This window comes from Anomalospiza imberbis, chromosome 1, assembly GCF_031753505.1.
Source record: "Anomalospiza imberbis isolate Cuckoo-Finch-1a 21T00152 chromosome 1, ASM3175350v1, whole genome shotgun sequence".
NCBI classification, from domain to species: Eukaryota; Metazoa; Chordata; class Aves; order Passeriformes; family Viduidae; genus Anomalospiza; species Anomalospiza imberbis.
In genome coordinates this window covers 146,077,404-146,100,644 of record NC_089681.1, presented here as the reverse complement: position 1 = coordinate 146,100,644, position 23,241 = coordinate 146,077,404, and the positions used below count along the sequence as shown (strand labels likewise).

The window sequence follows — 23,241 nt, the reverse complement described above, 5'->3', positions numbered from 1 at the left end:
GCCCTCTTCCTTTTGGTGTCTTTCTGAAGAAGAATGGGAAATGAAGGAAAGATGTCCTGCCTCAAAATCTAACACAGTTACAAAATAAACTGAAACAATGAATCCACCAACTGGGACAATTCATTGTCTTTGACACATCAGGCCATTCTCTCTCCAGCTACTGCCTATTCCCTGACAAGCTTTTATGGCAGAACAGGACCTTACACAGCAGAGAATCCCAAAAAATGAAGACAAATGACTAGAAATAACAGGCAAGAGCAGTGACATCACAGAATTTTCAGTATTAAGAACAATGTTTGCAGCCAGAGATATTTATAAGCTGAAAGCGTTTCCCCTTGGGACTATTCTCCATTTTACTGAAGGCCTTCTAGGCAGTGTTTCAGATATCTGGAGTCTTCATTAGTGCAGCTGGTTGGTGGCAACCTGGGCAGTGAAACCTCTAGAAAACAATGGAGGTGTCAGATGCTGCCATCAGGAAGCAGCTGCACACAGCTGGGAGGGGACAGGGATAAATATATATATATATATGTTTTTCAAGTTTCTGGAAGCCATGAGAATAGAAAAGCCCTTGCTCTCAGAGGCTGGTAAATCATGGCATGAATCTGAGTATGCAACTGGAACCTTGAGGGAAATCCAGAAACAGAGTCCTGGATTAGATCTAAACAGAAGGAATACAGATGCAAGACTCTGGAGCCAGAGACACAGAAGGATGGGCCACGTAGTTTTTACATCGGTGAGGAGGTCAAGCTCTACAAAGAACTCAGACTGCACAGGGAATCTGCATTCTCTTGAGAACAGACTGGAGTGGCAGCAGCTGGAAAAAGGAAGTCCTCACTCAAAACAGAAACCAAGAAGAACAGAAGAGCTCAGCTGCAAGGGACCTACAACGATCACCTGGTGCCAGTGCCTGACACTCCAGGGAGGAGCGGAGGCCGAGGCATTTTATCCAGGGCACTGCCCAAGTGCCTCCTGAGCACTGACAGCCTCGGGCATCGCCCACCTCTCTGGAAAGCCTGTTCAGTGTTCAGCCACCTCTTGGCAAAGAAATGCTTCCTAAAGCCCCCCCTGAACCCCTGCAGGGTGGCTTTGGACAATTCCCACATGTCCTGTCACTGGATCCCAGGGAGAAGTGCCCAGCACCTCATTCTCCACTTCTCCTCCTCAGGAAGCCCCAGGAGCAGTGAGCCCATCACCCCTCAGCCTCCTTTTCCCCACACCAGACAAAGCCAGAGTCCTTAGACATTCCTCACAGAATATTCCTTCCAGCCTTTTCACCAGCTTTGATCTCCTACTCTGAATTATGCCCAGCCAGATCTTATTTTGGGTAACATCCAGAGCAATAAAAGCCTGTGTGCAAACAGCACTTCTAAGGATAACATAAATAAAAGTAGTTATTTAAAAAAAAAATGTGCAGGGTGAATTGATCTCTTTCATTCAGTTTGTTAATTACAGCCAAAGGAACAAAATAAAACTGTTATATTAACAAATTAATTTAAAAATGCTTACTACATATAAAATATTTAATAGAATTTAAGAGATATACTTACTATTACATCAAATTTGGAATAAATATCTACAACTTTTCCTAAAAAGAAAAGAAAAACAAAAGTTAACAAAGTGCTTAAAATACAGTATCAGTTTTCTCGCTTCCTCTTTTCACCTGTTATAATTACAAGAAAGAAATGACAGGCCAAGAAGGAAAGACTGAAAAAAAACCCCAAACCCCAAACAACCTACCAAATATTAAAATTCTTCCAAGCCCATCAACCTAGATTTTGCATAAGTATTTATTTATATTCCCTTTCTTCCCCTATGCCTTTTAAATTTTTTTTTTTACTCCTTCTTGTGTTTTGCCCTCCTTCTCAGCAGCATTTCCCTTGCCAGCCTCTTGTACCCACCTGACTCATCCACCACAGGCAATGCCGATATCCTTCGCTCTACAAATATATTCAAGGCTTTAATGATAGGAGTGTCTGGATGTATGAAGGCAATGTTGTGGTAAGTTCCTATTCCAAGTTCATCCAGATTCTTCTTCATAAAGGCAGGCTTTGGCATCTCTGACATCTAGGGGAGTCAGAAGGAATGGATTTACACTGACATTCACTCATCCATCTGCAGACTCCAAGTGCTGGCTACAGGTCGCTGCGCTTTCCTGACACCAGATTAATACAAAACCCAAACAGCCCAAGGGGTTTCTGTTCAAAGCAGCTCTAAATTAAGACAATGTAACTAGGATTTTTGCTCCATTTTTTCTGTAGTAACACATCACTAAAAGCTGTAGATCCTAAGCTATGAGTTCCCACTAAAACTGGAGAGAGAAGACAGGAAACATGAATCTGAATATTTCTTCTGAACTCCTGTTGCTTTGTTTGGCCTCCTGTTCATTGCTGTGACTAACATTACTACAGAGTAATGACAGTCTCATCTCTGGGAGACAACTCATTTTTCTTTTCATGTAAACAAACTCCTGAAGCTGAGGATATGTTCCAGAAACAACAGCAAATTACACCAATAGAAAAGTCCTTGGGTGTTTACGTTTCTTTAAAGGAGTAAAACAAAGTAAAGGTAAAATATAGGCCTTACATCAACTTTAATTTCCATGTTACCAATAAAAGATACACAAAGACACAATGAATTTGGAAGTTTATTATGAAATTTCTGCACTAAGACTTTATTTACTTAATTATATCAGATGCCTACTGTGGGGAAAAATCAGTGAAGCACAGCATAGCTTTAAATACTTACAAAAAGCTGGAGGAACTTGAGGATTCTTTTATGGGTAAGTATATAAAGTGCATTTCCACTGACTGGATCTATAACTGGCAATCTGTGGATTTTGTTTTTGATCAACGAATATACAGCATCAAAAAGGCTGAGGAGAAAAACATTTTATTTTTTTAATGAATTCGAGCAAGTAAAGCCAAATGATATATATGCACACATTTATAAACTCCCATGAAGTCTATGTGGTAATTATTTGCATTATCTTTAATGCTATAAAAAGCAGAAGTTGAGGGTTTTCAAATTAACTTTCACAGCTTTCTGCTTTGCAACACATGAACAACTACATGCTCATGGAAATCTAAATCCATAAAGAAAATGTGATGGAAAGTTCATTTTGTGGTATAAAATATAGAAAAAAAAATTCTTCACAAGTGTAAATTGTTTTTCCAGCAAGTGCTGTGCTTGCAGTATCCCTGCACTCACCATGGGTCTTTCTGTTAAGAGACAAACTGTGAAAAATGGAGTTCCTGCACTTAATGAATCCCAAATTTCTGTAACATTGTCTACAAAGGGCATTTTTATGGCCACATGCACATATGCGAATAACCCCAAACAATTATCTAATCATTTCACTGAATTATCACTGGGGATTGGCAAAAATTATCCTTAGGAGATCTAAAACATTCCCACGCACTGCAGACTAGGATTTAGCAACACTCCAACCTGTGCAAGTCTGCTCTTCTTGCAAGTGACACTTTTATTTTTTTCTTGGTGTATTAAGACCATGATAAAGCAGCTGACCAGCAACTGCAATAAATTAGCAAGTAAAAGTTGGTAAAGCTCTGATAAACACCTAGCTGCTGAAGCAGGCTTCTTCCCATACCCAAGCTGTGTGTTCTGAGTCCATCACAGGGATGAAATAGCCCCACTTGATGTACACAGAGCCAGGATTCCCCCAGTGCTGCAGGTCCCACTCCTGCAGTAAGTGTTTAACACTTCCTAAGTGCTGCAGTCTGACTGCCCCAGAACCCAAGCCCATCTCTGGAACAGGTCTGAAGCTGACTTGCTGTAACCTTTTATAAAAGTTTTACTGCATCTTCTCTATGGCAAAGCTTCTCGTGCTGCACTCTGACTGAAAACAATTATGGCTAATTTGCTGTCTTAACCATCTTATCTGCAGCCTGCCACCATTCAAAATACATCCCCCATGACTGAACTGAATGACTTATTCATGACTAAATGGCAATTCCACTGAGGATACAGCATATCATTACTTCAGGGTAATCACTGGAGCTCCCTTCACCAGGGCACAACAATCCTGGTCCACAAACTGAAAGCAAGAACCACAAGTTCACCCTCCAGTTCAGCAATTAAGTAGTACTCAAGATTTAAGAGATCAACTAAATCTCCCTCTCAAGTTATTTAGTAAATAAGGCATAATGACAGTTAAAAAACTATTTCTTTCAACTTCCATCAAGAAGAAAAGGACAGTCATTTATATTTTAAGAAACAGAGCCTTACAGTAGAGCAGAACAAACCACAGAGATATTGTCTTTAGTTAAGGGAAGTTACTTGCCTTGAAAAGGACTTTAAGTTTCCAATTACTGTGACTGCTGAGAACAAGACAGCTGAAGGGCTCTAAATGTTTTTATTTTCATGAAATAAAGATGACTTGCAGGCTAGCTTGAAGGGTCATCTTATTGCCTGTTTTGCATTTTAATTTTGACCCATGTCTAGCTCATTTACCAGAACAGTTATGCTGATAAACCACAAAAGTTCAATTTAAAATTCCCTTCTTAGGATAATCAAAGAAGTCTTCACTCACAATAAAAAAAAGCTCTCACCCCTTCTTGATTATATTAAAAGACAGTCCTTCTTTATTGTACTGTTGTTTGCAAAACAAATTGTTCCTTCTTACATATAAAGAGGCCTTAAATTCAGAGTTGAGACGGCGTTAGTGTATTTCAAGTTAAGCAGAGTGAACAGTGAAATCCTACCTTGCATCTGGGGAGATGTTCACTAAAGGTTTAAAAGTCTCTTGTAAATAAAGCTCTGTGGTTAGAAAATTAATAGACTGTTACCACTTCAAACGAAAACATCAGCTTTTTTATGAAAGCATTTCATGAACTCATTCATTCAAAATTAAGTGGCAGACAGCAATTTACAGTTAGTTATTCTACCATTTATGCACAGTGCTCTATATTGACATTAAAAAGACATAAAATTTAAAAGCAGGACTAAGCTTGATACCAGCAGAGGTCACTGCAATTACAACAAATAATCCTTTTACTCATGCTGGTTCTGTGCTGCACACAGATCCCTCCAAGTATCATTCCATGGGACACAGACTACTTTTTACATGGAGCTGCCTCCCTGCATTCAGCACCTCTGGTCACATCCAGAATTTTGCAGGAATTTCTGGCTGCAGTGTGCAGCTCACTCGGGCACAGCTCTATTCATTCCCACTCCACATATGCCTCACTCCACTGGCTTTTTTTCTTTCTTAAAGAGCCATGAATGAGGGGCAAAGTGTTACACACCCAGATCACCAGTCCATAGCTGTTTCAGATAGAAAAATAAAGAACAGGAGCCCAAAGAGAAGCTTTTACTATTTCTGCTTTCATCTAAAAATATGTGGAGAGAATTCTATGATGAATTCAAAATCCACTATACTGTAAAACATCAGAACCTAGTAAATTATCAACCAAGTAATAAATATTCTTACCCCTCCAGGTTTCTATCTTGTGCTCCTCCAATTCATAAATCTGAACCTAAAATGAGCAGATGGAAGTTGAACTTGAAGTAATTTAATTTTAAATGCATCATTAACATTGTAAACATCTGTGTAATTTTCTTGTATTTCACTGCCAAAAATCTAATAGAGTAAGAATAGTCCAACACAACATTTCCTGTAACAAGGAGAAAGGGTGCAATGCTTCCCCTAATGCAGAGTACAATCCTGGATTTATCATTTCAGGGGACAGGAAAGCCTTTTACTGGCCTAGGTTTGCAGCCCAGGTCTTCTCTGGACTCAAAGACATCACTTCAGTCATTTGTACCACCTTCAAACAACCATCCAGGGTAAACCCTTGGGGGATTGCTCAGAAACCCACACCAGTAAAAAGCTTACCCGGATCACCTGACTTCTTAATGCCAACAGAATAAAGTTACCTGATCACCTACAAGCAAGAGCACTTCTTTAGGGAGAAACTACCTGGATGTTCCTCATCACTCAGTGGTGGACATTATCTAGCACGTGAGGAGCAATGTGCTTCAGACTGTATGTCCTGATGCTTTCAGGAAGAGTGACTAAAATACTTTAAGAATTTTATTTTCTGCATAATTTCACCTGTTAAAACTAGAGCATTCCCCGATGGAACATTCATTTATTTATTGTTCTTACAGAAGACTGTGTCAGTCACTTAAGTCAGATATTGTCCCTCCTCAGCTTCTCCTATTTACTGCTGCCAGCTTAAGCAGACCCTATGAACAGGACCTCCGACAATGTAAATGACTGAGAACTCATTAGGTAAAGTCTCATGGAAAAATCAGTAATATTGATGTAGAGGGTGATTACAACACAGAAACAATTTTAAATAAGTTACCAGTGTGCAAGCACTTTTCATTTGTTCCTCCCCCCACTCCCTGTCAATCTCCAGGGAGAAAAAAAGAATCCTTTAACATGAAGAAAGGACAGGGCACCACACTACTGGCATCTGATGACAATTTCACTATCAATTTTAAAAAGTAACATGAGCTTTGAGAGAGCAGCTACATCAGATGTCTGCTCCATCCAACTGTTCTTGATTTTTGAGCTAGTAAAACATAGTACATATGTTTTAATTGGTAGGGGGGGAATTGTGATTTGACAGGAACAAGAAAGGGATGTAAATGTTTGTATGAACATGCAAGCTAGAGAATTTCATCAACTGACTGCCAATGGGAATTTCAAACTACAGTTAATTGAAGTCAACAGATCCTCCAACTGATTGTGCAATTCAGCCATGTAACTAAAATATTTGCATGTATTTAACTAGTTTAACTTGTTTATTCTATACCATCACTCCAGCATCCAAGCCTCTGTAAGTTACCATGCAAAGACTTAAATAATAATGACAATCATCATGAACCTTTCAGTTTGGTCTATCAGTCTCTGTACTGTATGGCAAATGATCAAATTATGATTTACATCATACTTACCATAGGAGACTTATAGTATCTATGCAGTATGTTAATGAAATCTGTAATTGTTAACATTCCTGTAACAAGTGATACATAAAAAAAGGTCTTTAGACATATACTTAACATATAGAACTTTCAGCTATTTTCTCAATTTATATTCATAATACATAATATGATAAATGTTAAATCCATGTAAAATACTACTGGTATTGGACTATTTAACAGTAGGACTTCAAAACCATGTCTATTCACTTTCACATTGACACAGTGCTTCAGAATAAAAACACATCTGAAGTAATATTCAATATTATAACCCATGTGCTTCTCCTCACTTTCAATCTGACTCAAAAAACCCCTTGAATTCAGACCACATCCACCCCCAAAAGCATGGAAGGAAAAGAGGGGGTTTAGAACATCTTTCAAAGTTGGAGAATTATTCTTGCCTTTCATTTTCATTTTGAATAAGACTCATTCTCATTATGTACTTGCCAAGTCAGGCAGACTCCTAGACTCAAATGAAGGAACAGTATAATACATTTTCCTTGACTATTACTTATTACAGAACTTCATTCAACCATTTCCATGGTAATCTTCAATGCCTGTATGGAAATGTGACTTTTCAAAAGAAAAAAAATAGCCCATCCATTCTGTATATATATATTTTAAGCACCAACACCAAGCTATGTAATGTAATATTGATGATTAGTTTAGTTACCTGAAAATATTAATCTTTTTTGAGCTTTCAAGTTCTAGATTTGAGAAGATGCAATTGCTCCACTGTTTACTACTCTTACATCTAAACTGAAGAAACTAAGAAATGGGGAAGGGAAAAATTAATCTGGAGGTCAGCTTTAAATCAGTAGAGCTTAGTTACAGACAGAACATGAAATTAAATCAAATGAAAATAAAAAACACAGCACTCCTATGGTGTATTGCAAGACTGCTCCTCCCCACTTGGATTTAAAGTATTTTAACAAATGCTTTATTAAGTATCTACCATTCATTTCCAGGAATCCTCAATGTTCCAGGTCACAAGAAATACCTATAATTCTATTTGTCACTGCCACTGTGACCTCATTTTCTAACTGAAAGAGAGATCTAGTTTCGGAAGATTATTGTTGGGATAATTAATGACATGATTTTTAAAAAAGCAATACACAGACCTAATGTTTTTCACCCAACATGGAACATCTCTGTAGCTTCAGTTCTGGTTTTAGAGATCCTCACTGCACCTCACTGAGCACAGGCAGAAACAGCCTCGTACTGCACTTATATCAGGATACTGGAATATTAAATTATTCTGTTTATAGTTCCTGCTTTCAAACTTTCCTTTCTATGACCATTGCCTTTATTTTTCAAAACACAGTGAAGTGCAAATATTAGAGACTGAATTTCAGAAGGTTGGGTGCTAAAAGAAGCATCGCTCTCAAGGCACAGCAACGCTGTGAAAGCTGGCACCGTTTCACTCCTCACAAGGAGGGAAAAGAAACTCTGCCAGTATTTCTCTAGGATGTTATGTCATGGCCAGACTCAGATCACCCTTCTGAAACAATAAAGCACCTTGGAAATTCAGGTAATCCTGAAAAATGTCAGAACTACTTACCTACAAAACTCTGTTTTTTACTCTCCCACAGCGGAGCTGCTCTCACACCATTTGCCACCAAGGCAAAAAATGCTTTCTTTACCTGAAAAAAAAACAACAAAAAAGAACCAAAATAAACAAATTTCAAATTTTTGCCTTGGTTTAGCATACCAGGCACCAAGAGAAGGTTTCCCCTTTCACCAGGAAAAAACCCAAGAGCAGTATAATGGTTAACTGGCATTCAAAACAGAACAGAAACCACAATGCCAAACAAACACCTTCAGCCTTTAACTTTTAAAATGGTTAAAAGACTATGATACCTTCTAACCAATGTTTACTCTAGCAAGCTGTAAAAATATGAGATTGAAAACAACAGCAGTTCCATGTCCCCTACAGCTTTTAGACACCTGATTTATATAATTTTTTTAAAGTTTGATTATTCTAAATATGACTGAAAGTTAAAAGAATTACCTAGCCTGTTTTGCTGCTAAAGAAATCAGCCAAGTACTTCAATTTTTTAATTAATTAATCCTCTCCAGAATCAGAGGTTACGAGGTCATGGTGTCATTCTGCAAAGAAACACTTCTCTGTGAACTCTGATTCTCTGAAAATGAAGAACTCGGGCACCGGTGCACCTGGAAATCCTGATCTGGTGATGTGCTGGAGTATGACATCCTTCCTGTCCTACCCACACCCCGAAACAGTCTTCCTATGGAAAACACAATACAGAAGTGATGGTTCTTGCCCAGGTCTTGACCTGGCACAAAACCAGGACCCAACCAATCTTTATTTCTGTATCCATGAAATTTGTCCTTGGTCCAAATAATGCAGAATTGCAATTGCTGGATGACTGCAGTCTGAACAGATCATGATTTCACAGCAGCATCTGAAAGGTCTACTTTAAATTATGTGCCAAGGGCATCCTCCCCACATCAGATTAACAGGAAAAAAAAGGGCTTCACAGTCAATGTAATCAGCATCCAATAAAGCAGTGGCAAAGAATGTACTCTTCTTTGTATTTCTTGCTACATCTATGCAGCCTGACTGCTTCCTCCCTGACCATGAGAAGCAAATCCACCCTCCAAACATCAGCAGATGGCAGATCTCAAAGCTGCCTCCTGAATTTGGAGATCCCACATCACCAATGAACAGGAATAACCATCAGCCATCATCCCTAAACTGCACTGAAACTGAAGAAGCCACATGGGGAAAAACAACAACAAAACCCCAGGGCAACAAGTAAGACTAAAAACACAGGATTTATCTAGAAAATGGTTAAACAGAAAGGTGCCAGAGGTATTCAACCACCCTGCTGATACAAGGAGGAGTCAGCTTAAACAAGTATTACCAAATCCACCACAAGAGCATCCTAACTCATGAGGAAGACTGAAACCACAAAGAAACCCCCATGGCAAGAATACATGAAGTGCTCCCACATAACAGCATCACACTTTGAGTTAATGCAGCAAAAGCAGGGAGCTATTTGGGGCACAGATACGAGACAGATGTGAGTGCACAGACCAGCTCCAGCTTGGGGCAAAATAAGTTCTAACCATTCTTCATCAAAAAAAGGGGAAAGCACCTCACACTGCCTGAAACCCCGAGCCTTCAGCTTTGCTATCTTTCCCCAACAAGAGCCATCACACAAGGTCACAGTCACTGTCAGCTCAAGTCCCCAGTCTTTCACAAGAGAAAAAGATGTTCCAAGGCAGGATCAGAGCCAGAAGGGAACAGCTAACCTACTGAGGCCAGGGGGAAATAGCTTTCTCCCAGATAGCAATCATGCAACACAACTCCTCCAGCAAGTTTACAAATCCTGTAATTGATAACCTGGAAGAGAAGCATGCCCCTGGCAGAAAACATGTGGAAAGCCAACTACAGCACTTCAGGCAGCCTCCAAATTCCTGCTAGTACTTCTTTCCCAGACACAGTAGCAGCAAAGAACACCAGCTAGCACCATGCTCAGGTGGGTGAGACAGCAAGGCTGAGGTATTATTTTAGATTCAGAAAAGACACTTCAAGAGAGAGAGTTCCAAAGGTATACCACTCAAGATGCTGAGCTTGTAGACAATACAGAAGGAAAAGAAAGAATTCTTCAAAGGATAAGTTCTTGCCCTGATCCTGCTGTTTGATTTACTTGCAAATCATTTGCCTCCAAGAATCACAAGAATCTTCAGTAAGTGCCATCTTGTCTAGCTTTAAAAGACACATTTTGGAAAATCTGAACAGATAAAATCTGCTGAACAGATACAGCTACTAAGACAGTTCATAATTAAATCCTTCATAAAAGACAAGTATTTTAGCTTAAGCACTAGAATATTAAACATTTGTTGTAATAAATCATGGAAATTTAGTAAAGAAATACTTAAACTCAACCCCCTGGGCTGTCCTAGATCACAGCTCAAGTGACATTGCTATTGTTGCCTTCAGTTGTACTGTAGAAAGTGTTACATGGTCACCTTTTAAATAAAGTAATAATGCCATCAAGTTCTTATTGTTAATACTTGTCTCTTATTTAAGTAAGGTAATTACAAAGCAAAAACCCTTCTTAATTCTTATTTGCTAAAACTGCTTGCTAGTGGAAACATATACTCATCCACTCACACTTCCCTGCAGTTTCTGTGGTTGACCCATTTCAGTTGCCCAAAGTACTACTTGGTGGCCAGCCAAAGGACAGGGTTGTGGAGCTGGGCTTCTGTCCAGCATTTTTAGATGTTTCAGTGATGTTCATGCAGAAAATACCCACAAGGACCTTGCCTTCTGATGATATATAGTTAGCAGCCTTTGAAGATCTCCACCATGTCCCATCTTTGGACCTCCAAGAGCGTCGTTAATTCTCGACCCCACAGTGCTGGACTGGCCTGACCTTCACAAACCCATTGTTCAGCAGCCAGAGCCCATAGATTGTTGCTGTTCAACACCATGTACAAACACTCTTTAAACAAAGCACTTCTGTTCTCATTAACCATGTCCTAACACACAATGAACCACTAAAAATGGGGTTTATCCACCCAAATTTAGTGGTTGTTCAGACATATCCCCTGACCTTGCACATTCACCCTGACTTCACAGTCAGCTGGGGCACGACTCACCAGCCTTCCACAGGGATTAAGTTGCATCCCACAGATGCCATCTCCCACCACTAAGTTGTCTAGACATTGACAATTAGAAGAGCAATCCTACTTTTTGTGACTGTACTCTCCGAGATTCTGCCCTTTAAGTAGAAGAGTCACATTTCAGCAAAAGAACACAGCAACTAAATCATAGATATATCACAGATCACCTCAACAGTAGCTGCTATTCCACTATACTGAGCACAACAGGAACAAGATTTTCCTACTACAGGAACTCATTGGACTGTGAATATGCTGAATAGAAGAACAGACTGATTTAGGTTAGACACAGCCTCTGGAGGTCACTGTTTCTGCGCACCATTCAAACATTTCCACTGCAAGTCCGAAGGAGGACAAAGCCTCTTCCAATACAACAGTCATTACCAAGAAAACAAGAGACCCAGACAAAAAAGTCCTGTTTTTCAGGTAGAATGTTTGGAAAATCTCGTCCTTTACAGTTAGTGAGCTCCTAAAATAGCTGGATTACTGGGCAGTGAAACCAGGAACAGTGGCAGAAGATTTCACCAGACTGAAGAGTAAGTTTTTCCTCACTGCTGGGAAACACTGAAAGGGACACTCCTTTTTACTAGATACCAGGGATTTTACAAGCCCTTGCAGAAATGCTCTCCTCAGTAAACATCTTTGAATGAGGGAACCACCTGAAAGGAAAACTGAGGATGAGCTCCATTCCAAAAATTCAGTGTTTTTACAACACACACGTTTGTTTTACCTAACACTGTGTTATGGAAACTGTAACTATGTCCATAAGTAACCAGTGGTTTCAGACTTGTCTTCCAGGACTGCCCCGTAAGGCAAGGAGGCTGCTGCTGTTGAAATATTTAACTTCATTTGCCTTGCAAAAGGGTTCCCGTCCTTGACAAATGGTTGTGAGAAAAGAGCTGTCAGAGTTCTTGGTGCTAAAGGGTCAGAGCTGAGCTGAGAATCCCACTGAGCTGAAAAACAACTCAGCACCACTGCCTCATGACAAAATTCACTGAAAAGGCTCAAAGGTGACAGAAGTAAGAGACAAAGCTATGGAACACCTTCAGATATGCCAGTACCAAGCAAGAGGATGATGCAAATCACTGTCCAGTAGCATGGGCAGCATTCAAAGACCTGCCAGAACTTCTGTGGTGTGGCTGCCATCAAAGGGCGGGATGATAAGTGTTTCACTGGGTAAGCCAGCATCAGCCCCTTGCCTGAAAAGCCCCTAATGTAACCCCAGGAAATGTCTATTTTAGCAGATCAGAATACAAAGCAAGAAGCTCCTTCTTACACTCTTTGGCACAGAGCTCCCATAAAAGCGGTACCAGACCCAGCTGACCCCTGACAGTTTTATCATCTCTGATTCCTGATGGATGGATGTTCTAAAGTGATGTAGAACATTCATCATTTTCACTAGGTAAGCTGACAAGTTATTTTTATTCCCAACTATTTTTAAGGAGTTCAAAACTAGAGAGGACAAATACCACCAAGAACACACATGCAGACCACAGTATCAAATACAAATCTTTCAGGCAGTCCCTGAGAAACAACCACCCTTCCTACCATAACAAAGTACAAAGTCTGACATATAGTTGAAAGGAATTTACAAGAGGAGAGCATCCAGTCTTAGCAGACTTGATAAGAATAGCTGAACAACCAAAGGAGAAGGTTGGATTTCTACACCAATACACTCACATGTTTTAAGTACCAAAGCACGGAGGGGCTTCGCAATAGCTAACCCTTGCAAAGGGGGAGAAGTTTTGTACTTTCAAAGGAAAACAGCATTACCTCTGTCTTCACAACATGAGCAAATGTGGCAAAGTCACTCCAGACACAGATTTTAAGAGCATGAAGGTGGAAGAAAAAGTTACTCCGGGAATTCCTTCTTAAGAGGCCAAACACTCTCACTTCAATAGTTCTTACCAAGTAGGAAGACACACAAGTCTCTGCTGTAACAGGAAAATCATCAGGGCTCTGCTGCAATCTTTGTACAGCATAAAACCTGGGCAACCCACACTTTATTCCTTTGCTTCAAGCGTTTATGAGCCAAGACTCCTGAATGAGGCAACAGTTTCTAGCCAAACATAAGCAGGACTGTGTTTCTTTAAGCAGCATGGCAAGTTCTCTGGCTGCCCAAATCTTATCAAGTCTCCAAGAGAGGAAAAAGAACAAACTACTGCAGGTAAAGCTGGTGGTCTTGCTCCATAAGACAGGTGTGCAACACATCTCCCCTGCTACTCCCTCACATCACCAGGATTTCAGGCAGTGCTTCCTCTGCACGAGGCTGCCACCTGAACAAAGCCCATGAAATATTATTTGGGAACATGTTATGAACATATTATTCTATTATTTGGGAACATGTTATGAACATATTACTAAGTTGAAAAGACAACTTTGCCACAGAGCTCTTTGGACAGTCCTCCTCTTCCCTTGCTGCTGGCATCACCTTCAAAGGACTTTTTCCTATGAGCTAAACTGGAATACTCCTGCATTCATCCCCAGATCCCACAATTATCATCCTGATAATACAAAAGCAGTACAAGCTAAATATTCTCCAAGTCCATAATGCACTTTCACTTTGAAGTAATTCACACTAGGAAAAACATTTAACTCGCAATTTCTTTTTTTTTTTTTTTTGCCCTTCAAATTAAGTTGTAATGCTCAATCCAGACATCTCTAAGTTACAGAGTACTACAGTCCTGTAAAGGAGCTATTTTGAGAAGTTTAAAATCTCTCTTCTGGTGCGTTTATATAATTCAGTGTTTTTACAAACTGATTTGTCTGGAGAGACTAAACCAGTATGAAGAACACAACCAACCATCTCAGCATTGTGACTGCTGCATTACAATTTATTTTCCAATTATTTTTTTCTTTGGTCGATGAATTTATTAGAAGCATTTCCTCCTCAGAGGACTATGATGTCAAACAAATGGGCTACTTAAGGACAATACAGACTTTTGTCAAGGGACAAGCATTCTTGGACCATATCAAGTAGAATTTCCCCCTTTAGCTTAGCAAGTAGATTGGAGAAACATTGGACAAACCTGTTATTAACTGGGCAGCTACATTTGCTTCAACATCTGAAAAACCCCAACCAATAAACATTCACAATCAGGTCCTCTAGCTTAGGTTGAATTTTAGAAAGCTTGTATGAAACCAGATCAAAATTCATTTATCTTTTGCAGGTGATGGAAAGAGAGCACTCCTGGGTAGATCATGCATTTCTTATCACCATAGCTGAGTAAAATGTAAGATGTGATGGTTTAATACCCTTCAGGGCCAAGCCAAAGCCCAGAAGTAACAGGTAGAGTCTTATCCCCAAGTTAAAACTATGCACATACTCTAGATTTCTCCCCTGGGAGCAGGTGCCATGTCCGCATGCAGAATTCCTCCCCACACCACATGCCTGTGGAAAGGTCCCAGTCCAGCCAAAGGCACCAAACCAAGTCCTGCACTGATGCTCTGTGGCAATGTGTCCAACCTGGAGCTTCCTGCTGTCAGATTTCACACCACAATGGGCCAAGAGGGAACATCAAACCAAGTCCTGCACCGATGCTCTGTGGAAATGTGTCCAACCTGGAGCTTCCTGCTGTCAGATTTCACACCACAATGGGCCAAGAGGGAACATCAAACCAAGTCCTGCACTGATGCTCTGTGGCAACGTGTCCAACCTGGAGCTTCCTGCTGTCAGATTTCACACCACAATGGGCCAAGAGGGAACATCAAACCAAGTCCTGCACCGATGCTCTGTGGAAATGTGTCCAACCTGGAGCTTCCTGATTTCAGATTTCACACCACAATGGGCCAAGAGGGAACATCAAACCAAGTCCTACACTGATGCTCTGTGGCAACGTGTCCAACCTGGAGCTTCCTGATTTCAGATTTCACACCACAATGGGCCAAGAGGGAACATCAAACCAAGTCCTGCACCGATGCTCTGTGGAAATGTGTCCAACCTGGAGCTTCCTGCTGTCAGATTTCACACCACAATGGGCCAAGAGGGAACATCAGGTAAATCTGACAGGCAGAGCCAGTGGGATCAGCTGCATGGGGAAAGGCACAGAAATTCCTTCACAGATTAAGGTCTTATCCAAAAAGTGGTGATGGGGCAGAGAAGGCAGGAAGAATGGTATGTAACTTTCACTCAGCCAAGCACAAACACCTTACCTGCACCCTGTGTAGAAATTTCTGTTTCACTGACACTATCATTCCTCCAGTATCCACAAATGAGTGCTTCCTATAGATTTTGAGAGCTGCAGGATTAAACTCCTATGCTTGTATACCAGCAATAGGAGAAGCTCTGAGAAAACACAACAGTCTTCCCATATTCTGCTACTGATTCCAGCCTGATCTCAATGAAGGGAGCTTTTATGTGGCTGCTCCACTGCCTCAGCCCACATGCTGGTTAGAAGCTAAATTAGATGATTCTCTTACAGTTCTGTGGGCAGGGTAAGCAAGGAGGGGTATTCACACTCCTCAGAAATGCAGACAGCAGCAGCTTCATCAGGGAGAAACCTCAAAGCCAGCTAAGGAACAGACAGTCAGTCCTTTTGTAAAGCTGTGTGACAGCAGACCCAGAGTCTGCTGTGTGGTTCTGGGAGCAAACCATCCTGGAGCATTATTCCTGGAAGCCTGATTTATCTCATTACCGTGGAGAGAGGCAACACCCCAGTCAAGAATGACCTGGAGAGAATCAGAATAATAAATTCATTTACTGAATAGAGTCAGCACAAGGAAGAGAAATATAAATCCTCCTCCATTCTTCTCATGTTGAATCCACTGCCTGCTCTTTAGAAGTTACAAGGTATACTTACTGCCAGCTTGTCAAATCACTAAAGAAGTTTCCAGAACATCATTTAAAATAATTTTTTTTAGTTATGTGGTAGAAAATTATTTGATTGCTTACTAGAATGAGAGGTTCTGACAAAAGCCTACATTGGTGATAACAACACGTGGTCCATTAACAACTTAGGTAATTTTATTAAACAGGTTAAATAATTTAACCAAGTCACACAAAGATTTCTTCTTCATGCAGAATGAAATAAAAAGAAATTGTCTTTAGGATTCTGAAAGCTTATTCTGATGACTGTTTCCACATAAACATGATTTTTATTAGTTTATGAAGAAGTGCTGGACAAATGCTTTAAAAACAGTTCCAAGGTCATGATGAGCAAAAGCTACATATGTTTTATTATTAAAACCCAAATTTACTTGTAACAGGTAAGAACATAATTTAGTCAAAGAGTAGATAGAGCTTTTGACCCAAAGAGAGCTTATGCAAACTCCACAAGACCCAGCCACTACATTTGCTAGCAGATCATTCTTGGGACTGCAGATTGCTGCTTGATACAAAGTAGGGAAGCCCCTACCTAATATCCACCTTCCACACTGCTCTTCAAGGGTTAATTGCTCTGCGCTAGAAAACAAGCTAATCCTTCTCATCTTTGTGTAGTCTGGGCAAAGCCACAACAAATTAATACATTTCTTTCAAGGTCAGACAAAAATCTGGCCTTAAGAAAGCTTCTGGAGTTAAGCTTCAGAGATTGCTGTAAGCTAGGTAAGAGGCATTTCCTTAGAAAATGCTAATGCAGCTCAGGACGGGGTGGGGAATGCATTGGTCTCTAACAAAACCAGATGCACGCAGCAACAAGGAAAAACTGAAATCACATTAGATGACAGACAAAGTAAGCTGGCAGACAGAATGTCAACAAAGTGTTGTATTTCATTCATCTTTTAGTTAATACAGGAATTGTTTTGTTTACCATCAAAGGAAAATATCAGATTGCTGTGTCACTGTATGTACCTGATAAAGGTCAAAACCAACAAAAAGGAAGGAAAGGCAGCTCTGGGTGTCCCCTCCCTCCCCCAGATCATCTACACACCAAATGACAGTGCTCACATGCTGTGCTGAAGACACAAGCTGGTGACCAACAAATCTGAATGCAGCTCAGTGATTTCCTGTAGTCTATCATAAAGACATTCCAGAGCCATTTATATTTAGCATAATTAGAATGAGGAAGAACAGTAAGTTAATGCTTAGAGAAGCCCTTCAAGGGACAACCTCCCTATAACCCCTTCTGGGGCCTGTGAAGGGTTTATCCTCCTGTTTACATCTCAGGAGATGTGTAAAAGATGAGAAAGTTTATCCACTGTGAGCTGTACACTGTTGCAACTTGCCCAATTTCCCCACCATCCACAGAGTCAAATTTCCAGACTTCACAGGAAAGCTCATAACATCTAATTGTCTCCTGACTCCCTTCCTGGTCAGATCAGACTTTATGAAGTTGCTTTCATGTGTGCCAAAGACAGTATCTTCCCTGGGAAAAGCCAAAGGCAGCAGCTTGTCACAAACAAGGAGCGCTCGTGGGTCACAGGCAGGGAAAGGCACAGCCATGAAGCTCAATATCGTTCTATAAATATTTATGAGGAGCAAATAAGTATTAATAAACTGAAAAGGTGAAAGAACAGTCCACTGTTCTTGTTCTAAATCAAGAAAACTGTGCCAGCAAGCATTTTCCCAGGCAACATCTGCCACTTCCAGGGTTCAGCATGGGCCAGGCACCACTCCAGGCAGGCAGACCAGATGCAGATGCTGTTCTGGGGAAGCTCTAGGTGAAACCTCACTGAGGCAAACTGAGCTGTGCTAGCTGGCCTCAGGCAGGTGAACAGAGCAGGGCTCAGCACACTGCATTTATTTAGTGTGGATGCTGGGTGCCAAGGGGCACCTTGTCCTGCTGAAGCACAGCTCTCCTGCCCCACAGGAGCTGATGCCCAGCAGAGGTGCAAGAGCCACAGCCGAGCTGTGACAGCCACGTGCAGGTGACAGATGAGACACACCTGTGACATTCCCATTCTCTGGACAGAGAGACGTAATTCTGTCTCTCAGGAGAAGCACAGAGAGAAGAAGAGAAAACAATCTTTATCTCTGCTCCTTTGTTTTCCCCATGTGGAATGTGGTGTGGAGATTGTTTACCTGCAGTGATTGCTGGGTTGGATCCTGGTGAAGGTTGTTTGGGTTTAATGCCCAATGGGACCCAGCTGTGGCTCGGGCTCTCAGCACAGAGTCATGAGTTTGTTAGTTAGCTAGGTAAGTAAGAAGTAAGTATGTAGAATAGTATAGCATCTATTTAAATAGTCTATTAATGTAATATAGTATAGTTTTAATAAAGCTATCCTTCAGCCATCTGATCTGGAGCCAGACATCAGCATTTCTTCTCGGGTCCGGGGTCCGCTGCATTTTTTACTGCACACAGCACACGTGTGCCCTGCGCACTCCAGCACACAGGGCTGTGCCAGCACTGGGAGCTGCTGCAGCCAAGCTCCCCATGCCTTCTGACGGACACACAAGCAGGGCTGAAGAGGCTCTCAGCCCTTTCCTGCTCTTTATTAGCTGCTGTTTCTGCTATTTAAAGCCTTCCTTCTATTTTCAGGGTAAAGGCACCTCACCATCCCCTCTCTTAGGGATAAAACAGGATTGCCTTTGAAACTTCATACTAATTCCCTTACAGACACTGAAACTAAATATTTACCTTTATGAATCAGTGTTGCTTCAGTGGTATGACTGGTGCCCCGTTATATAAGGGTAACATGTCCAGTTTTCCCACAACTAACAACAGGTTTAGAATACTTTCCAAAGTATCTCATGAATAATTTTCCAGGGTAGAAACATGTGATGTGTGCTGTGATGGCTGACCAGCAGAGGGAGTCGGGATACTGCTGCCAAACCAAAATCCAAAATCCAGACTCTTTCACAGGATGCCATGAGAACACAACCCAGCTCCATTTTTTTCTTCTTCCCCCACTGATGATTACTAACTTATATTAAGGGAGGCAAGAAGTGACCTCCTAAATTGTGTGATTTAGTTCTAACATTATTAAAAACCTGAATTCAAATCACTGAAGAACTTTTTCAAGGCATCAGGTCTTTTTTTTTTTTGTGGGTGTTTTCTGTTTGTTTGTTTTTATATCAGGTGAAACACTGATGTGGGTAGAAAAGAAACAAACCCAGGAAAGACAAATACCCATTCAAGAAGATTCATGGACACTGAATGTTTCCGAGCTGTGTTTTCAAAGTACAAACTGATAGAAAGTCCTGAGCTACTGGACAATAAGTAATTTATACCTTAAAAACTGAAAGGCAAGGAACAGTTTAGAAGTTTTATTTGACCATCCTAATTGGGCTAATTCTCCATCATGTACTTATTCTGCTGTTTTAGGCAAATAAAAAAAGCTATTCTATTTTCACATTCCATACGTGTTTGTGCACCAGCCACACCAATCAAACTGAATGTCCATAATGTTTTGAGGACACTGATGGTAGCACACGAACACAGGGTGCCAGGTAAAGAACTGAACAGAAATACTGAACAGAAGTATTTAAAAGACCTCCTAACAATGTAGGCCTGGTAAGCATCCAGATCTCCATTTTTAGTGCTTTCTTAAATAGTTCTGCAAAACCTGCTAAGTTGGAAGCTAGCGTCCATGCTGGAAGAGGACTCCTGCTTTACAGTATTACGACTTTATAAATTAAAAGTAATGCATTAAATGTAATAATGCAAAGTCAAAAAAATGCACTTTAGAGGGAAAAAAAAAAAAGCTCCTCACCAGCAACACAAACTCAAGATATGGTCCATATTTATTGTATACTAGAGTCTGAATGAGCAACTCCAGACTTCCCTTCTACCACCACTGCTTTCAAATACCTGGAGAAGCAGACTGAGAATATGACTCCATGATCACAGACCTTGCTCTCCTCTCGCTGAAATCCATGACAATCATTAGGGATGCCAAGTAAGACAGGGATTTTGGTGAAGTGCTGGTGGAAGGTTTTCCATCACCATTAAGTTACCTGTTCTTTATGGTGAAAACTCACAAGGCTCACTCACTCCCCAGTTTCCCCAGGTGTTACCTCACACTGGCTCACCACCTGGAGAGGAAACTCTCACTTCTTGACATTAATAGCGTTTTCTCAACACAGCTCCAGCAATGAAAATTGGTATCTGGCATGATGTCATTCATCAAGAGATCTGGAGACTCCAAAAGGAATCAGTGGCCTGCCCCAATGGCCTCAGGATTAACTGGTAAATGGAATAAAGAACAATCATCTCTCTAATTGCAACAGTGACCAGGCTCAAGCCTTTGACCCAGGTCACAGTGCAGGCTGTGGGTCATGGCCACTTCAGATACCAACTCCCAGCATAGTGTGAGGAAAAAGTATCTTCTGGAATGAAAAGGAGCCCAACAGTCTTTGAGAAGAGCTGAAAGAGTGACAGTGAACCCCATCATCCTTAATCTGAGTTTTCAGGTCAAAGAGGTCTAAACTTTTTACTCAAGAGCTGACAGTCATCCTCTCTTTCAGGCAGAAGAAAGGAAACACTGCAGAACTTTCTGTCCTCTAAGATGGTGAAAAAGTCAATGTAGATTTTCCACCTTTCAGATCATAGCACTCAATCCAGCACTATATACAATTATCTGATACACAAGATGGTTCTGTGAATGTTTTAGGACTGAGTATCTGTTACATGGCTGCCTCTGACTGTGGAAAGCTGAGGTCTGAGTAGTACATTCCAGACCAAAATTACTAAATGGGCTTAGTTAACTTAGAATTTGAGCATCTTTACAAGGAAAAACACACTGAAACAGCAAAAAAAAAAAAAAAAAAAAAAAAAAAAAAAAAACAACAAAGCAAGCAAAAAAAAAACCAATTGCAAAATCCAGGAAACAAAGAAAGCCACAGCTTTCTACCACACTGCAGAACAGATTAGTCTGTTTCTATAGCAGGCAGCTAATGCCTTCTTCTGGCAAACAAACTCTTCAGACAGAGCCAAGAGTCTAGCAGATGATTTACTGATTAAATGCAAAATGAGAAGCTGAAAACAAAAATTTTCTGGAGAATGTAATAATTTGCATAATTAAGCCATCCATTTGAGTCCTAAACCGTCTTATCAGTATAGCAGGAACTGGCTCATAGCACCTGGGTACTCGTACACCAAATGTCTTTATGAAGATTCAGGTGACCATGAAGAAGCCAATATAAATTTGGGCTCTTCTGAAATTTTTGTTTTTAGATAAAGATTTCAACTTCAAACCAAATTACATCCCCTCTTTCTGTTCTGCTAGGATGTCTTCCCCCAGCTCCCTCTCTGGCAGAACATGAAAGACACAGTTGAAACAATATAGTTTTGTACAGTTAAAGCACAGCACGATGGCAGGACTTCTCTTCAAGAGATCAACTTTCATTTAACACTCAGGAAACACTCATTTAAAAAAAAAAATGAACTGCAAGCAAAGGCAGACTGAAAGGAGAATACTCACTTGTAGCGTAGTGTCGAAAACAACAAGCTTAGAGCTTGTTGGAACAATGTCATAACACTTGTGTGACCTCATGAATCGCACATAAATGTCACTTTCCGATTCTTCAAGTGCTGCAAGTAAAAACATTGTGTTGTTTTATTTAAGTAACCTTAAAAAAAAAAAAGAGTAGTAAAAAAACATGCCAAATCAACTGAACACCACTTGGGCAGAAGGACAACCCTAAAGCAAAACTCAAATTCACCCTTTCAGATCTGGGCAGACAGTTACAGGTTTGCACTTTGCATTTCAGACTCATCCTTCCTTTCAGATTAAATGTAACAAAGACAAAATGCATTGTTCTTCTTTGATTAGAAAGGACCTCCATGCTGAAGAGTTACATTCTTAAAACATCTCTTATTTTGTTTTCCCTAACTGCAACCTACTGGAACATGCATCTCAACTCCATTATAAACAGAGGAAGACAGTTTGAAACTTAAGTAGTGTTGAGCTTCACTAACTCAAGCTCCTTAAATTAGTATTTCTTGAATCTTTACCGCTACCTGTTTCACTTTTCACACAGTAATTTTCTAAAGAGGCAGCAGGAAAGTTCTGTAATCAGCTCCATTCTCTTCAGGTTACACAGAGCATCACAACTCCAAAACTTTGTTTGTAAAACCAGGACCCACGTGACTGGAAAGGTTTCAGTGCTGCACGTCTGTAGCAAGGCCATGCAATCCCATCCATATTACCTTAAATTTCCTTTGCAATTGTTCAGATGCATGTGCATACAACCCTCAGATCTGCTCAGGTACATAAACTTTTTCTTTTTAAAGCAGTTTGGCTCTCCATTCTTTCCAGCAGGTAGCTAGAACTTGGTCAAGGATAATCCCTCCATCGGAGATGTACCCTTTAGACCTTGTAATAATTCCCCAGAAACTTGGACATATATTACACTTTTGAAGAGCACAATAAAAAAAGACAACAAATTTAAAAATCCCCTTGAAATACCTACTGACTATTAAAGAACTTCATAGTAGGGAGTTAAAAATTCAAAACACTCATTTGCTAGATTTGCTCAAATTCAGTTATCTTGCTCTGGATAAATTATTTGTCATTTCCACCAAATGGCTCAGCACAGCCTTTTTTAGTCCAAATTTACAGAAGCAAAGCTGGATCTCCCCTGCAAGTGGCTGCTCCAGGATCCAGCATCTTCTACACACTCAACAAGTCCTTCATTTTCTACTCCCATTACTCTTAAAATAAACAAATAATCAGTAAGTCTGGTCTTTAGAAAGTTATGGTTGCTTCTACAATCCTAAGTGCAGTCCCAAGAGCCCTTATTTACTTCAGTCTCAAGTTTGC

General features: G+C 40.4%; 1 protein-coding gene across 6 annotated transcripts in view; it reads right to left on the bottom strand.

Moving 5' to 3' along the window:
• Window positions 1-23,241, bottom strand: part of PRKAG2 (protein kinase AMP-activated non-catalytic subunit gamma 2) — a 210,604-nt gene that overhangs the window by 7,542 nt on the left and 179,821 nt on the right. For all 6 annotated transcript variants that reach the window (XM_068175001.1, XM_068175009.1, XM_068175025.1 and 3 more), the window contains 8 exons: window positions 21,901-22,010; window positions 8,510-8,591; window positions 6,925-6,983; window positions 5,450-5,495; window positions 4,722-4,776; window positions 2,746-2,872; window positions 1,899-2,064; window positions 1,548-1,585 (listed from right to left, as the gene is read on the bottom strand). In XM_068175001.1, the coding sequence (XP_068031102.1) occupies window positions 1,548-1,585; window positions 1,899-2,064; window positions 2,746-2,872; window positions 4,722-4,776; window positions 5,450-5,495; window positions 6,925-6,983; window positions 8,510-8,591; window positions 21,901-22,010 (683 nt within the window). The remainder of the gene's footprint in view (window positions 1-1,547; window positions 1,586-1,898; window positions 2,065-2,745; window positions 2,873-4,721; window positions 4,777-5,449; window positions 5,496-6,924; window positions 6,984-8,509; window positions 8,592-21,900; window positions 22,011-23,241) is intronic.